Here is an 18,012-nt window from a genome sequence, read left to right as displayed (position 1 = left end):
ATTTTGACCAGTGACATCAGCATGACTCAAGAATTTTTGGACAGTGGTGAGACCTGCTATGTTTGGTTTCAACATTCTGAGAAAAGGCAGGAAGCAGAGCTTGAAGTGGCATACTTGAAGATACTGAGGCTGTCATTGGGAGTGACTACAAAGGACAACAAATAAAATAAAGTAGTATATTGGAGGGAGAGCTCATGTGAAGTAGTTTTGGGTAAAAAGCTAGGCGGTCAGAGCATCCTCAAGTGGAGGGAAAGACAGAGGGTGAGGTTCTTTTGCTTATTCGCACACCCATTTTTCCAGAAAAAAAAAGCAGAAAATTCTTCCACTAAAAGACCATAATCTAACTAAAATGACATTCTTTTGACCCATTTGCTTCCTCGCTGCTATTGAGATGTTTTTCCGTCATGATAAAGCATCACAAATGGGTGAGTATATTTGCTCCATCAGGCTGACTCCATGGCAGCACTGCCATTATGGCGTGTGGCGGGTTATTGTGCTCCAGCTCACCAGCTTCCTGCTGCGTCACATTATTCTGCCATCACAGGGGAATGCGGGAAGAGCTCAAAATTGGATCGATTATTGGGAAGCTTTTGTGTTTGGACGCGCGTCTGACCCTTTATTATTCATCAGTGGTATCTTTACGTTCAAAGGAAGCAGTGGGAGCTGACATTAAGCATGTTTGAGGGTGGATCAGACAGGAGTGTGAGTGGAGCAGTGTATTCCTACCATGCCCTCTGTGCTTTGTTCTGTCACTATGAGAGAGTTTTAAAGCATCACACCTCCGGACTTTTTCCGTCTTTGAGAGCTATTCCACATGACTACCACAATACAAACTCCTCCATCATCAAATAGAATGGGAAAGCTCAGTGAGTTGCTAATATAGCCCAGAAAACTTTCACGAAGGAATTATTATTAACTTAATGTTTCTGTTTTTCAATTCCAGAACAAAATCAGCTATGCAAACACAAAATATCTGGAGGCTTTGTTCGCATTGTTTGCATATTGTTTTGAGAATATGAAAACATTTATTTAGCAGCAGAATAACGTCACCATGCAAGTGTGAGTTGCTTTGAAAGGTTAACGCTAATACACCACATCAATAATTCCCCAACGCATCATCAATTAAACAATAGTCAGTCAGGCTGCAAGTCCTTCCTCATTTTCTCTGCACCCTGCTGCCACATGACAATTTGAAATTCAATTTTCAGATAAGTGGCCTTCACATACTCCGACACAGCATGTATTTTTATGCCAGCGCTTCTTCCCACTCCCCAGGGCAAGTCTTGCATGTTATGCAGTTTAGCAAAAGGGAGCCTGGAGGGGGCGACACCCCCCACCACCAGCAGCTCTTTAATATTCAGACTTAATGTGGAACAGACAAAAAGAATCCACTTAAAGGCCTTTATTCTGTGTTTTAGCGTTCAACGAGTCCCTGAATTGTGCTGAGTCTTTGAGGGTGCAATGCAGATGGAAATGTTAACGCGAGGCCAAAGAGTGACTTGGAGTGTGTTGATGATGATTGCCAGCGATTTCACGCTCAGAGTTAATGGTTTTGCAGCATTAATAAATCCCCACCAGTTCTGCCTCCATGTTTGTGCAGCAGCAGCTCAGCTGGCAGGATGATTAATCGCTGGATGTTGGAACAATAACAGTTGCTTACAATGAAATAATTGCTACACACAGAGCCGAAATGAGCTGACAACCCAGAACATGTCAAGATGATTCGCTTCCTCTTTTGGGTGACTTTAAGAATGCACAGAGAACAAAAAAAGTGCACCAACACAGGGGATAATTACATGCTTGGATCCAATGCAGTTCCTCTCTGAAGCATGAAGCAGCACTGCTTTCAGTGACAACGGCGATTTAGCAAGCCTTTTATGAACACTTTCACATTCACTCATTCTGCATCCAATTTGGTCATAATGAACACAGATAATTCCAACTGCATCCATATATGTCAGCTGCAGATACTAAGCAGAAAAGATATCTCACAGATCCTCACGTACCCAATAAAAGCATAGTTATGCGCTCTTCGATTTGCATCTTGTCAGCAGATAACTGAATAACGCCCCCATATGGTGAGTTAATGAATTTGGTTTGGAAGAACGTATTTCATGTATTTGCGATAAGGTCCAATTCCTTGATGCATTTCAGCTGAATCACTTGCCTCCATTTGTAGAACAGCTTAACAGCGACAACTGCATGGAATATTTTGCTCTGTATCACAAGAGCATGATTACATTATTGCTACATTAACAACAGCTTTTATGCACTGACAGGATCTGTGACAATACGACCCAAACACCAATTTATTCTTCCCATACCTCGGATTTCCTCCCACCGTCCAAACCCCGTACCCTCCCCGAGTAAGAGGATCAGGCGAGGTGACGAATAAATGAATTAGCAGAGGAATGAGCACATATTACACATGGATTTATGTCAGCGACATACTGCTTAATGCAGCGAAGCAATAATCCAGTTTTAGGAGTGCATTAATAGACGCTTGGAGATATGGCAACTTACAGATGTTCTTTAAACATGCCATTAAATTCATAGAAAAACAGCTTCATCCCCTCGGCCACAATGACATTAAATCCCATAATGGAATGTGCCTTGCACACATTACAGATGAATAGAGAGAAGAGTCAAAATGTTAGCACCATGCTGATAGACACTAACAATAAAAATGTTTGTATCGTTCAAATGAGGCTTGAGGCTACATGGAAAACGGTGCCTAAAATATACCCAGTGGAAAATGTAAACCGCTGAGCTAGTAGAATATATTTGGTAAAATGAATGACAGGAGCAGGCAGACCATCTGACAATCACTGGAAGTGAGAGGAAACGAGAATGAAAGATGTGTCAAAACAAAAAAAGGGAAAAAAGGAACTCAACAACTAATAAACAGGAGGCAAGACAACTGAAATTAAACTCTTGTCTCGGGTTTCATGACTGGCTTTTTGACACTGACATCTTTAAGGATTCTCTGTGAGTGGGTGCGTTAACGTTGCATTCAGTCAAACTGATTGGTGGGATTTGTCCTCAGAATACAACACTTGTAATTTATGCTTTTTGAGGCTACATCGGAGAACTCGCTGCAACTTTTGGCTCTTATGTTCACCGTTTCAGGAACTTAAACGTGAAATTGGTGATATTTGGTTGACAACGCTCAAGCTTCACACTGATGTTCTCCACTTCATTACTTAAAGCTCTGCTTATTAAATTCTATTTCCATCCTAACCACACAAACATGTATGCTGGAGTGCGCACTTCCTGCGCTAGGCTGCATGTTGAGCACCAGTGGAACACATCACCATCTCACCACGGGTACACAGAACACACAAATGGACCAGACTTTTTTTTTTTCATTTGCATCATGTCTACTGTAGCATTGTAGTCACCACCACTCAACATCCTCTACCAACAGACACTAAACTCAGACACCATTTAAGTAGCACCTCCTGGCCTGTCATACGCATTAGCTCTTCCACACATATTTGCTCGATGACTAGCAGTGTCATATCTGTGGCACCTCCATCTATAACATGGCTTATGCCAGTTAAAAATGAAATTATAAATGCATGAATTAATGAATAAATGTCAAGAAAGGTGAACTACAATTAGTGCTCGACAACACTGAGTGACTAATGAGAGATATTTGGGCTGAAATGCTCTCAACGTGAAGAGTTAAAAGAGGCCTGGTCAGGCTCTCTGTGCTTCATCTGAGCACCACATTTAATGTCAGCTTTTACATAAATAAGAGCTTCCCTCTATTATTTCTCTCTGCCTCTCTCATGCACACCCACACATAGCCTGTCAGAGGCACATGAGGAGGGAGGTGGGAAGCATGACACGTGAAAAAGAAAGAAGAATCACATCTACAGCTCTGTATCCATTGTTTCTGCAAATTCTTCTCACACTTCTAAATCCCCCAAATGCATATGTCAAACAATACCTCAAGCTAAAATGGGGGTCTATTTTTACATGGATCCTTCCCTCGCTGTTGAGGAAATTATGTCATTTCTACTGGATTTCTTCTCTCCTCTGGCTCAGACTTGTTGATGAATCTCAGCTAATTCATGTGTAAATTAAGAAACTGCTAATGGGATTTAACAGGATTAGATTAGATTCATGATAAAACATAAAACCAACTGATGGCTCCACTGAATATTAAGGCCCCTCAGCACGCACCTGACGGTTTATATAACCCTGCCAGACTATATGATGAAGGGTTTCTTTAGTCACAGAGGGGTGAAAAACAAACCGTGTAAATCAGTGAAAGCAGACATGCAAAGACACCCGTGAGTCGGTGATGAAGATTATGCACTCCAACTGGTTGCCACGACAACGTTATGAGCCAGAATCATTTGCTCACAACAAATTCTCTTGTCCTTAAACTACCTGTTAGACAGAACATAATACAAGGTTGTTTTCAAATCGACAAACACTTTTACATATAGACAGAAGACAGAAGTTTAGAAGGAGCTCGAGTTAGACTTGATGTCAGAAGTGGACTGCAACTGCGGAGCAAGCTAGAAAACCAACTGACCCAATACTTGGCATGGTAAGTATTGGGTCAGTAGCTCGAAAGTAGAAGCTCAAGGGAAAAGAAAATGGATTATTTTCTGTACAGTCACAGGCATGTGGCGTTTGGCTCTTAATGACACCAAAATGAAAGGATAGCACCTTAAGAGATGATATTTAGCTTCTCACCGGCTGAAACAAATGCCAAATACCCTTCAGCGACCTGTGATTAAAGGGCCATTCTGGCCAAAGGTTAAATGCCCAACACCTGACCGGTCAGGACAGCTTGCTATGTCTTTGAATGATTGTGGATTTCAAAGAGCTGCCTCACAGTCCTGACAAACAGCTGCTTTGTTTCTCTGCTTCGCTAAATGGTGTATCGATCATTTCAGCAGGAGAATATGAAATCACTCATCTCAACTGGATGCCCATCTCATCAATAATATCGACACCAAACTTAATTTTCATTTTCTTTTTCTTTTCAGTGCATTAAACTGATAATTTTCCAGCAATGAGTGCATTTCTGTCAGTTGGGGGAAAAAGAGAAATTGCTGTTTTAGAGACAAAGCTGCAAGACTATTTCTTGATTCTGAGATGTTGCTTAGCAACAAGCATATACTCCATGATTTCTGGTTCCAGCAAAGAAATACAGAGTTCATTGTTGTTAGACATGCTATATGTTGTTCAGCTCTCAACATAAAAGCAACAAATTCTGTAGAGAAGAGAAGATTTGAGTGATAAAGGCAAGAGTGGTTTCACATAAGTCGGTCCTGATTAATCCTGTTCCTTAACACACGTGAGAAAGCAATGATGGGAACAACCAGTTATTTCACTCACACAATGGGTGTCCTGAACAATTGTGAGCCGAGACTGGTCTACACTTCAGCCAAATGCAAAACACCAGAGGGTCCACAAGCGCTTTCTGATAAAACCTGACCTTCAGCTACAATTTGGGAGGATACCGTGACTGCATTAACATGAATGTGTTTTTATCCATTAGTGTGTTTTCAAAGTTGCAATTTAGAAGACATAGTTGGACACAAAACTAAAAGGGGAAACCCAACAACAAGGAGGCCCACATGCAACAAAGTAGCTGACTAACCACAGCTGAATATGAAGTCAGGTCAGACTGCAAAAGGTCAAGCTCAGTCACAGGTGGAAGGGAAGATAAGTATATCAAGCAAAATATAAACATTTTTGTACAGGGAAAAAACACTTTTGAACAAAGAAATCCATTAAAAAAAGTTATATTAGCAATACGTTTTCACTTCTAAAGATGACATCAGAGCATGGTTTATAGATGAGTGTCTCAATTTTGAAAGGTTTTACAGTCAAAGGCCATCAGCTTGAGTGTTTAAAACTCAGAGCTTCTCTCTCATTAGCCCAACAGTGGAAATCTGACTCACACTCTTAAAATTATGGACAATAAATCAGCATAATCTTTTGGTTTCAATAAAAAACCTTGTTCGAGCAGCATTAGCATGAAGCCAATAATATATGCTTAGAAGCTTAAAGTTCAGCCAGCAGGGAGCTCTGGCAGAGAATAAACAAAGCCATCCATTTCAAGATTGATTTCACCTGGCTGCTGTGCAACACAGCCACAAAAAGTCAAAGCAACTAATTCAAAGTGAAACTTGAACAGAAACATCTGTGGATTAACATGTCTCCTTCCCTCTTATGCTGAATTACCGAAAAAAGTATGCTTCATACAGGAAACAGAAGGTCACAGCTTGTCCCTCTCCTCTCGTGTTGCTGAGAAGAACATAGGCGTGTGTTATGAGTAACCCATCATCCTGGCAAAGTGTGTATTGCGTCAAAAAAGTCACACTTATCAGCCGCCTTCTGTACCAGCTGAATGTGAATTCAGTCAAAAGTTAGAGAGATTAAAAGCACACAGTTTGACACCAGGACCGTCTTTGTTTAATGATGCACGCCAGAGACTTACTGCAGCGGAATTTTTAATAAGAGGAGGAAAGGGATCATTAAGTGAGGCATTGTAGCACACAATATCGTTTTCATCCCACTGATCTAACAACATGTGCTTTATAATGAATTTCACAATGACCCACAGTGGTGTAACTGCAACAGTGCATGAGCAAAAGAGGGATAATTAAAAAACATTACTTCTTCTACATTTACTGTGCAAGACCAGTCACTCTCCTCTGCTGTCAGTCGAGATTTGCACCAGCTTCGCTGCGTCAGAGCTCACAGTGAGCAGCAGAGCACCTTGCGGACAATTATTCATTTCGTTTTAACAATGTCAACAAAAAGCCAGTTGGGGGTGGTTCTAAGGCAATATCAAACATCCTTCATAAATCATCATGGTGCTGATCTGAATAGCTGAACCCTGTGTTTGACATATTTAAGTGTCTGAGTAGCAGAGCAAAGAAAGTCCTGCCAATGAAACGCTGGGATGTTAACTATTGTCTGGGAAATTTGGCTGAGATCAAATTTTACTGAAACAGGAACCAGCCATCACTTCCCCATCTACATCGATCAAGACATTGGTGGGACACTGAAAGGAACAACATATTTGTCTGCTCTCATCACTAGTTCCAATGATAATTCCACTGTTCCTCTTAGGGAAACCAGTTGAGGAGATATTTAGTATCTATCTACAACAACTTTTGCTGCCACTAAATTTAGTCCTCACTTTCACAATTACCGCACACACGAATTTTATTTTTATTCACAGGTCCTCCTTCGGAGAGAAAGTTCTTCTATCGGACACATGCAGCCTCTTCTGCTATAACTACCACTGCTCCCACATGAAAAACTGACAAGTAAAATGCCCTAAGATCATACCAACAACTGAGTTTTGCATCTTATTTCTCCATAGTGAACTGCTACCCATCACAACTGCTGCGAACTACTGTTTCTTCTTGGACTATTTAATCTGGTCTTAGAAGTGCAACCACACCAACATCATTGCTGCCAAACAACAGCTTTAAACAACGCCTGTGGCATCATATTGCTCTCATACGTGTTGTGTGGTTGAGCTCTGCAACTGTCTTATTGAGCTCATTGCTAGCAAAGATATTATAACTAAACAAATGTAGGGCAATAATATGGGGGGGGAAAAAACAATATGGGTGTAAACGATCTGAGACTTTTATGGGCCTAACATGCTTCGGTATTATCATAAGCAGAATTAATTGGACATGTGTTAACTGGTATTGTCACTGTGTGTTTAAGAAGAGCCTCTGGCTGACCGCACACTCGAGGCTGCATCGCTATGATCTCCCCTCACAAAGAAATCAGAAGCAACCATCTTGGAGAGATAAACAATCATCAGCTCTGCTTTCATGGAGGCTGACTCACTGGCTCAGTCTGTGGAAATGTTCCTTGGCTGCAGCTTAACTCCGTTTTCTGTGATTTCTAATCAAATCATGACACCGTGTTGCTGTGAGAAACTACCAGAGAAATCTCTGCGGTCTCTCTCCCTTGAAGGAGAGATTTCAGGTTTGTTCAGTCCAGGGCTCATAACATTGGCTTTGACACATGAAATAAATAAATTTCCATTCTTGCCATTGTGAGTGGCTTGATAAGCATTCCACTTGCCAGCAATGAGCAGCCGTTCATTTTCAATGTCTGGTGAAGGCGACACCTACTCCCGGTAAATTATTCATGTGTCATGTGCTGCTGTTCTCTCTCCTACATGAAAAGATAAACAATATACCATATAGATTTAAGATAACAAGCGCTGCCAACAAATCCATCAGTTTGGGTCAACCATCTACCAATTTTTCTATTCTCCATCTGAGATTATTACATTCAAATGTGGCTTCGGACAGAGGGAAGAAATATGTGTCTTTCAACGAGAGGTTGGTGAACTCAAGCAGCACGTGCTATCAAAACAATTCAAGCATGATATCCTGCTTTGGTGGATCTATGAAAAGCCAAGAGCTCCATCAATCATGGCAAGTGAATCAATTTTAACACTTCTGTTTAATTATTAACCAATTGGTTTTACAGCCCATAACTGCGGTAACATGACTCACATTGCTACTGTTGCAGTTTAACGTTCGTACTGAACATATGAAGTCAGGTTACATCACATGTAGATAAAAAAAAATGGTTTTCACGCCCCCTTCTCACTTTATGATCGGGACGGTTTCGGGTTTGTTTGCATGCATGCATGGCTGGCCCACCCATGAGGTGGACTTAAACACCACACAAAAGGCTGAACCGTCAACACATGGTGTAAACCCAAACAAATGAAGTGATTTTTCCCACAATTTGATTCCTCACCGGAGAGAAACAAATCACCTGTCTGCAGTATCTTGTACTACAACGCCTGCCGACATTCTGACCTGGATAATGGAGGCGTCAACAGAATCTCCAACATAATCTCAAGGACACAGCCATTGGGTCTATTAAATGGCAGAACACATTATCTCACTTATACAGCCTCCTCCAACATCCCATATCCACAGCATCCTCCTCCACACAACCTCCACTTGTTTCTCCTCCATTAGAGATCTCATGCAGGCTCTACTCCTGTCTTTCATACTCAATGTCTTTACAGCAAAAATGGCCCTAAAATAAACACTAACATAAGTATGGGCTTGAGCATTTCACCTCTGCAGATCAAGCTACAGATAGAAGTCACTGAACTGATCCTTTCTTCCTCAGGTAAACCTGTGACCACCAAAGAAGTTTGCTTAGAGGAGCATGTTGTGACAGCCATGTCTCTGGAGATGGAAAAGACCATCACCAAGCTGATGTACGACTTTCAGCGGAACTCCACCTCGGACGATGACTCTGGATGTGCACTAGAGGAGTATGTCTGGGTTCCTCCTGGTCTCAGTCCTGAGCAGGTACTGAACTACCATCTTGATTTAATCAGTGAGCATTCCTTAACTACTTTCATGATTCAAGAATTGAAATACGTGAAACAACCTATACTATAGTTGCTACACGTAAAAGCCACATTTACTCTCGCAGAAGTTTATTAAGGATGCTTGTGCCCTGAAGAACATAGAAACATGTCAAAGACCAGAGGCCTTTGAATAGTTGCTGGGTACTGAAGGATATTTGGGGGGTTTATTTAAATGAATGTGAACAACTGAAGTCAGTGGAAGGCAAACAGAATCCTCTAGTCTGGTGATAACTTAATATCTTACTTATCATGACCTGATATTTTCCCATCACTCAGCCTAATTTAAATACTTGTGTAGCAAATTCTAATGTACGATCTCTGAAACAAATGCTAAGACCATAACAACAACCCCACTTGTAAAAAGGTCTCAATTACATTTTCAAACCGTTGAATGATAACCAAGCAACACCCCAAATACTTTGACCAGAGGGTTTTGAGAGTGTTTACTTTGTTCTACCTGAGTGAAATACCAAGGTTAAGGATCATTGAGCTGGAATATATCTACCCTCAGGGGAACTGGAGACGTAGTGGATCTCGCTTCTTAAGTTTTCTTACCACAGTACACAATTTATTCAGTTTGTGCTGGCACAGTACACACAGATGCTGCCCTGCTTGACTCCTGTCCTTTTCTCCTTAACTTCTGTCAGGAATAAAGAAATTTATTTCCAGGACAGATATCCAAATCTTGGTAGCAAACAACCAGCTAAGCCCAATAAAGACATCCTGCTCTTGCTATATGAGACAAACAGTCAATGAGGTGCGGGAAAGAACTCTTTTACTTCAGCTCAAAACATTCCCTACCATTTGTTTGAGTTGCCAGTTAATGGGTTAATGTAACTTTTTTTAATGCAATACAAATACTATTTATTAACATTTAGGAGAAAATGCCTTAAATATGAAGGAGAGCCAGGAGTGCTGAGAACAGATGACAGACTGGATTTCCATCCTTCAGCCAATTTGAGGCTGAAGCGCTGCAGCTTCGCTCCTCTGGCATGAGAACCGCTACTTGCTTTCATAACTTATAAATATAGATTTGCCTACCCCCTGAATGATATATTCTCCCTCACATAAAGTCTGTGATGATTCTGGCCGCTAAAATATAGGTTTGTGTGGTGCAGTCTGTTTATCTGTCTGCACAAATTTTCCTCGCCTTTAATAATCACAGCATGTCCAAGTCAATGAAATTCAGCTTGAATACGCATCTTAAAGCAGGTAGTTGCCATTCTCTACTTTCCTTGCACAAAGCAGCAGATTCAGCTTCGGCAATGACCTAGCGTGGCATTGTCGTCCTTGTCAGTGAGGATGAAATAAGTGGGTGGGCAGCTGAGCCTCTGAGGGTGTGCTCCCAGGGTCTTCTCTCCGTGATTATTGTGCAGCAAAGATCTTGACAATTTTAGCTGAATAGGACATTAAACTATTCACTGAATCACTTTGTTTCAAGGATGCTTTGCTGCAGGAGGTCAAAAACATATTTGAGATTCTCCAGCAGTGAGTGGACCTGTCTCCGAGCGAAAACAAACACATTTGACACGACATGGATACCAACAACATCATGAATTTTATCAACACCAGAGTGGGAGACAGAGCAACAGGCGAGCTGCGTGTTGAAAAGTTAATGAACCCCTTTGCTGCAGCACCAGCAGAGAGACCTTGTGCCGCAGACCTTGAATTCCGGACGTGGAAGGGCAGCCTCAACAAAGACCAAAACAAAAAGATCATGTTTAATTGATGTCATGTTACATGGCTGCCATGCCCGGTCAATGAATTAGAACAGGTCATTTGAATATATGGAAAAAAGCACCACAAAGATTGTTCTAATAACCACAACAGGGAAGGGGGTCAGGGGTTTGACAGTCTGAAACAAGCGAAACCAGCCTCTTGCCGTCGAGAAATAAACCAATTAGCCACCTCTCTGCCCCCGTTTGTAGACAATTATATCACTAAAAGTGCTGTTCGCAATTATGCATACCGTGTTAATGATTTAATGAGATTTTGGAATGTTTACTGTAGATGAACACTCAGAAGTCTGATTCCAAGAAGCATTAAGAGGAAAGTCTCATCAGATTTAAATAAGTCAGGTGAAAACAGAGGACCAGAGTTGACATTCATCCTTTGGAGCTACTTTGTCTAAAATACAGCGTGATGTTTGGAGTTCCCTTGGCAAGCATCTGGAGCCATATATAGACATGATATCTGACCACAAGCAAAATACTTCATACCAAACTAACTTCTCATTCAACCAGTTCAAAACTTCACCACTAGAGTCGAATCGAGAGAATATCACGCTGTGGCTATGTGACCCATCAAGTCATATTGTCAGCCAAAAGTAAACTAGTCATCCAGGAATTTCAAACTGAAAATCCATTTCAACTGCGTCCACGCTCCTGTCCTGATGTGCTCCTTTAACATCCGACAACTACTGCAGTGCAGAATATGACTACACAGGTGGAAGTGGAGAGAGAATATGAGAAGCAGCGGGACCACATGATGGGTAACATGTTTGTATACATAAAAGCAGCACCCAAGTGTTCACCTTGAGAGAGTGAAAACATAGCGCATATCATTTATTCACATATTCCCTTTCCGTTCACGTCAGGTGCATCAATATTATAACGCACTACCAGAGGAAAAGGTGCCCTACATCAACAGCCCTGGAGAAAAATATCGTATCAAACAACTGCTTCACCAACTGCCCCCACATGACAATGAGGTACAGAGCTTGCCACATTATTATTGAGAGTTCGCTTCCCTTTTTAAAGCATTCACATGACTACAACAATGCAGGTACGCTATTGTAATGGACTGGAAGAAGAGGAGAAGAGGGAACTGAAGATCTTCAGCACTCAGAGGAAGAAGGATAACCTCGGAAGAGGCAACGTCCGACCTTTCCCCCTCACCATAACTGGAGCTATCTGCGATCGGGTAAGCCCACACACACCTCTTGCATTTGGTTTCCTCAGACATCACTAGAAAGGAGCAACCCCCTGCTGTCACGATAGTATATAAACAGCTTGCAACAGATAGGCAACTTGGAATACAGTCTTTTGCTAAATCCCGTCTTCTCCTTCCCTGCAGTGTGGAGATCAGATAAATGGAGGCGATATTGTGGTGTTTGCTGCCAGGGCTGGACATGGACAATGTTGGCACCCTCAGTGCTTTGTGTGTGGCATGTGTGAAGAACTACTGGTGGATCTCATCTACTTCTACCAAGATGGAAAGATCTACTGTGGCCGGCATCATGCTGAAAGGCTGAAACCTCGCTGCTGTGCCTGTGATGAGGTGCGTTTGTCAAGCCCCCCCCTTCAGCGCTGATAACAGATTCAGGATGAGTGACTTGGATATCATTGAATCTCGCACAGCAGGAGAGAAATATCATTTTGTATTGTCCAACAAAACGAGTTTTTTGGCAAGAAAACATGCTCTTTGCTGGGATTGTTAACTGCAAATGGGTTAGAGCTTTGCTTTAAAATCCTGTATTCAAATCAGGGCCCATAACCTTGCTTCATTTGATATGAAGTCTTTAATGCCGTCTCTCTACCACGCAGATCATCTTCGCTGATGAATGCACCGAGGCAGAAGGCAGACACTGGCACATGAAGCACTTCTGTTGCTACGAGTGTGAGACCACCCTCGGAGGCCAGCGCTACATAATGAAAGATGGACGACCACACTGCTGCAACTGCTTCGAATCCCTTTATGCGGAATACTGTGACGCGTGTGGCGAGCACATAGGTAACCAAAATCAGTGCTTAGTAGCACACCGGAGCACGCTTCAGCTGTTCAGGTCACAGATGATGTGTCAGGCTTTGAATCACACAACGAATGTCTAATCGGCATTTACTGCAAGCGTTGTCTGCCTCACAGCTGTGGAGAGGCGGAGCCAGTCGAGAAGATGGTGATAGTGATTATGGTCCCCACAGCCAGCAATGGTGTGGGCTTCACAGGATGATCTATCCAGATGGGAGCAGGGGAAGATGATTATGCTACACAAGGAAACACAGAAGGGGAGAAAAATAGGATTGAATGAATTTAACATGAAGTTTTTCTCTGTGAGCCACGCCATGACTGATGCTTTGAAGTCTTTAACCACATGACAATCAAAATGTGTTGCAATAAAAACCAAACAAGACAAATGTGAGTAAACATGCCTCAACTCTTCAGCACAGCAGCAGCCCAGGGGACAGTTCTAAATTATGTGCATGCTGCTGAAAATAGTTGGAAGAGGGTACAGTCTGTTTCCTTCACTGCCACATTTTTACTAGTCGATTTAGTGGGTTGGAATGGCAGCCAGAAGAACATTTTTCATCCAGCAATTCACTGAATTAAGCAGTGACAAAAGATACATATTTCTGTGAGTATACTGTACTTTTGAAACAGCAACATGGGGGACGCCCACGATTTGCTACATCCAGTTTAGTTACATGATCAATCTTCCCACAGGAATCGACCAGGGCCAGATGACATACGACGGACAACACTGGCATGCAACCGAAGAATGTTTCTGCTGTGCCCGATGCAAACGCTCTCTGCTGGGTCGTCCCTTTCTACCGAAGCAAGGGCAAATCTTTTGCTCACGCTCCTGCAGTGCTGGACAGGTATTGTCACACGATTTAAAACTATGTATTTCAAAGTAGTTGAGTGGCAGGTTCCTTCTAATACATCATGTCGCCATAGGACCCAGATGAATCGGACTCATCAGACTCGGCTTTCCAGAGCGCTCGTTCCCGAGAGTCCCGCCACAGTACCAAGGTCGGCAAGAAGGAACGCAGAAATGCCGAGCAGGAACGAAGAAGTGCTGAAACACGTCAGACGGCTCCTCCACCGATGCCTGATCGGCTTTCAGCTGAAATTGATCCAATGGCGGTCCAGATGGACCGCTTGAGCCTCTCATCTAGTCAGACCCCTAGCAGGACACCTAACCGTACACCAAGCCGCACTCCAAGCCGGGCACCCAGCCTCAACCAGGTGTGGATGAGCCGAGATGACCCGTATGTTCCTGCTGCCTATGAAGGTCCACAAAGAGAACCTTCTCCCACACCAGCTTCTATTCACATGATGGGTCAGTGCAATGCCCGGCAAGGCTATAATCCTAATGCAAACGCTCCGCCTCCAGCCCAGAGTCCGGTCAACCCAGGACCGAGGCCTGATTCTTGGGGGAAGGAACAAAGCAATCCCAAGAGAGCTCCAATGGCTGCCCTGAGAGGCCATTCCTTCAATGACAACTGGATGCATCATAGCCAGGATGAATTCAGGCCAAATAAACTGCGCACACAGATGAGTTTCAATGAGATGTCAAGCCAAAACCAAGGAATCTCTGACAAGAGGAGCATTAGCCTCCATGGGTTTCAGAGAAATGGAAGGCCACCACTAACCAGAAGGAACCCCATCAATGCCATGAGCTTTAATGAACCACTTACTCCTTTAGAGCAGACTCCTCGAGGATCCATGGACTCCATCACCATGTCTAATGCTACAGGTGAGTGTGCAAAGCAAACAAAGGTGTGGGCAATTACTGAAATATTACATTTTTGCCCACAGCAGGAAATTCTTTGGATGGGGTCACTAAGCGCCAAGAACACTTGTCCAGGTTCTCCATGCCTGACTTGAGTAAAGACTCCGGTGTGAATGTATCAGAGAAGAGCAACATGGGAACCCTGAGCTCGTCTGTCCAGTTCCACAGCACAGAGTCCCTGTCCTCTTCACGTCCCTACAACAACAACAACAATATGTACACACCACTTCAGGTGGGATACCCACTGCAATATTGGGATGGGCCACAGCCACTCAGCTTCGATGGTAAAGCTCGGATTGGAATCATGGGCAGCAGTGGAAACCTGCGGATGGCCCCGATGAGCGATAGAATGCCTCGCCGACACATCAGTATGCAGGAATCTGTTTCCCAGAAACAGCAGCCACAACCCAGGCGTCGCAAGCATCATCGAGGCAATAACAGCAACAGCCAGCATCGCAGTGGACGCCACCACAAGCGCTCCCGCCGCTCACGATCCGACAATGCCCTCCATTTGGCGGCTGACCGGCCAACCCAACTGATGGAGCTACCTTACAGACGTGTTCAGGAAGATTATGACCGCTTCCCTTCAGGACATGCTGGTAGAGAATTGTACGGTCTAGACCCAGGTGGTTACAGGCAGCAACCTCACCGGCCAGGCCCTCGCACCACTTCTGATCTCACCTTGCAAAATGCTGGCTGGCAGCCGGTAGGACTTGGTGGGCAATGCTGGGGTGATGGATACACCGAGGCTGCTGACCCATGGTGCTCCAGCTGCTCGTCATCCTCCGAATCAGAAGCAGATGAAGGTTATTTCATGGGTGAACCAATTCCTCGACCAGTGCAGCTGTGCTACATCAACAATGAAGAGCTGCGCCATCGCTACAGCCCTTCTGGAATCCCAGGCCACCACGGACCTCTTCACGGCCCGATTCATGGCCAGCTCCACAACCGCCAACGGAGAAAGAGCAAAAACTGCACAATTTCATAAGGCCACGGCAACAGAAAGGCATAGTCCGGAGAGAGAAAGCAATGAAGAAAGGAGTAACAAACAGGAGAAACAGAGAGTGTGGGAAGTTAAGTGAGACAGCTGACAGTGAAAGCTAATACTGTGTGTGTGTGTGTGTGAGTGTTCGTGAGTGTGGTGGGGTGAAGAGACAAAAAGGCCTATTTTTTTGTTCTTGTTCGCTTACACAACCTGGGTAGTGTTTGTGTCCACCTACACAGAATGATCTAATCATGAGAGGAAGCTTCGCTGGGTTACACAAGCGAAATGTTTACATTGATGAAAATCAATTTCACTGGTGGATTCAGGACACACTGATCATTTGACTGCTATATATCCCCACGATCAAGGTAAATAACCAGATTTCTGTGCGTGTCTGTGTGTGTCCAGTGTATGGTGGAGCATTTATTTATGGGAATGAGGTGGCTCACAAAACGAGATTATTCCTGTTCAGGTCACTGTTCAGAGATTGGTACCCAGGGTGGGATGCCTATTACGGATGGACAAAACAGGAAAGGAGCTGTATCATCAGGATAGCAAAGTACTAGTTGCCGAGCTGTGCCATCGTTTACCTCAGTGGGAGCCAGAATATAGTGTTGGCTTGCTAGCCTTGCTATCACCTTGTACAAATAGTCTGTCGAAGTGTGTGCTCTACATAGCCAACTGCTTTATCGAGGACTGAGCGCCGGCAGTCTCATCTCCTTGAACATTCAGGCACAGTTATGTCAGGTTTGGTCCCGTTTTCTCTTCTGCAACACGCTTTGTTTTATTTACTTTCTCGAGAGTACCTAAACAAGTAAGGTTAAAGTGAATATCGTTAACAATAGAAATAACAATGCAAACAATAATTATAACCACTATATTAAAGTAAAATACCTGTTAAATGTATATATAGAAATAAACTTGATAAAGTGATGGATGTAGTCATGTAAATGTCATGTACATATTGTCTTAAATATTTATATATTTTGTAACTACAGAATCAATATTTGTACAACATGATGTAGGGGTAGAGCAGAGTTGCATGTCACTTTGTTGTTGTTGTCACATACTGAAAATAAAGGATACTTCAATAAACAATCGGTGCTTATTCACTTTCTGGACAGACTGGGGTGTAAAACAAAACTACTACCACTCACTGCCCACTTTAACAGACATGTTGCTAACATGCTGTAGGATCAGAAAGGGGGCATAACATGTAGCAAGTGAAGCTCAGACTAACTAAAAACACAAGGTTGAACAGACACTTGACCACACTGTAAACCAAAACAATAAATATACCCATGGTGTATAGGCTCATGGAGGATTGACTCACCCTGCAGCAGACGTTTATCAAGCTTGACATTAGTCCAGTCCTGCTTTCTTGATATCTTTGTTCACCGACCATCCACGGCGAGGGAGCAGCAAGAACACAAACAACAACTTAATATCAGCAGTTTAGGCAAGCGTTAACCGAAAAACGAAAATAAACCAAATGAAAAGTAATTTTACCTTCCGTGTTCCATTGTATTATTCAAGCAAGAAGACGTTGGAGGCACATTGGAGGCCACAAGAAGCTCTGCATCGACGAAAGAGTAGCGAGTGGCCAATTACACAACTAGATTTCCACCTGTCAAATGGCTCAGCCAGGTGTTAGCTCACAAAATAACACCAAAAAATATATATTGTGGAACAGTGTCAACTGTGCATTCATGTAAAACAAACCTTAAGTTGAAGGAAGATGAGCTGGAAGGCGAATTGTTCGCTTTATTCGTTTTATTACGGGTGACAGGTAGGACCGCAGGAAGTCTGTACCCAAACAACGTTCTTTCAAATTAAAAGCATCTTCGGTTAGATATTTAACACATTAGTCAATGCGTCTGCAAATAGAAAACCGCCAATAACATAACTCTATCTTCCTTCTACTGCTCCAGAATGGACCGTTTTTAACTGTTAGGTTGGTGTTATTGACATTCCTCATTTTACCATCCTTAAGTTTCATTATCATAAGGATCAATATTATATAGCTAAATATTATATAGTTTAAATATGTTAGGCTTCATTGTGGACTTCTTAATGTGAACATCTGGTAGAGTACAAAAACTTCTCATC

The 18,012-nt window shown here is 42.9% G+C and overlaps 1 protein-coding gene and 1 long non-coding RNA gene across 3 annotated transcripts in view; one reads left to right on the top strand and one right to left on the bottom strand.

Annotated features, from left to right (window-relative positions):
* The window catches only part of LOC128749457 (prickle-like protein 2), a 30,824-nt gene extending 13,817 nt beyond the window's left edge, over positions 1–17,007 (top strand). Inside the window, exons 2-9 of one of the 2 annotated variants that reach the window (XM_053849094.1) lie at positions 9,160–9,344; positions 12,003–12,116; positions 12,191–12,328; positions 12,482–12,685; positions 12,952–13,138; positions 13,847–14,001; positions 14,081–14,882; positions 14,948–17,007. In XM_053849094.1, the coding sequence (XP_053705069.1) occupies positions 9,213–9,344; positions 12,003–12,116; positions 12,191–12,328; positions 12,482–12,685; positions 12,952–13,138; positions 13,847–14,001; positions 14,081–14,882; positions 14,948–15,906 (2,691 nt within the window). In that variant the 5' untranslated portion in view covers positions 9,160–9,212 and the 3' untranslated portion in view covers positions 15,907–17,007. Of the gene's footprint in view, positions 1–9,159; positions 9,345–12,002; positions 12,117–12,190; positions 12,329–12,481; positions 12,686–12,951; positions 13,139–13,846; positions 14,002–14,080; positions 14,883–14,944 lie in introns of both variants that reach the window. The other variant, XM_053849093.1, reaches the window with a different exon arrangement.
* A 255-nt stretch (positions 17,008–17,262) lies between these two features.
* Positions 17,263–17,714, bottom strand: LOC128749459 (uncharacterized). Its single transcript, XR_008412931.1, has 3 exons — positions 17,626–17,714; positions 17,413–17,530; positions 17,263–17,291 (listed from the first exon to the last, which is right to left on the bottom strand). It is a non-coding gene; the product is annotated as an uncharacterized LOC128749459 (long non-coding RNA).
* Between the last annotated feature and the right edge of the window lie 298 nt (positions 17,715–18,012).

Source organism: Synchiropus splendidus, chromosome 18 (genome assembly GCF_027744825.2).
Source record: "Synchiropus splendidus isolate RoL2022-P1 chromosome 18, RoL_Sspl_1.0, whole genome shotgun sequence".
NCBI lineage: Eukaryota > Metazoa > Chordata > Actinopteri > Syngnathiformes > Callionymidae > Synchiropus > Synchiropus splendidus.
This window is presented reverse-complemented; position numbering and strand designations above follow the sequence as displayed.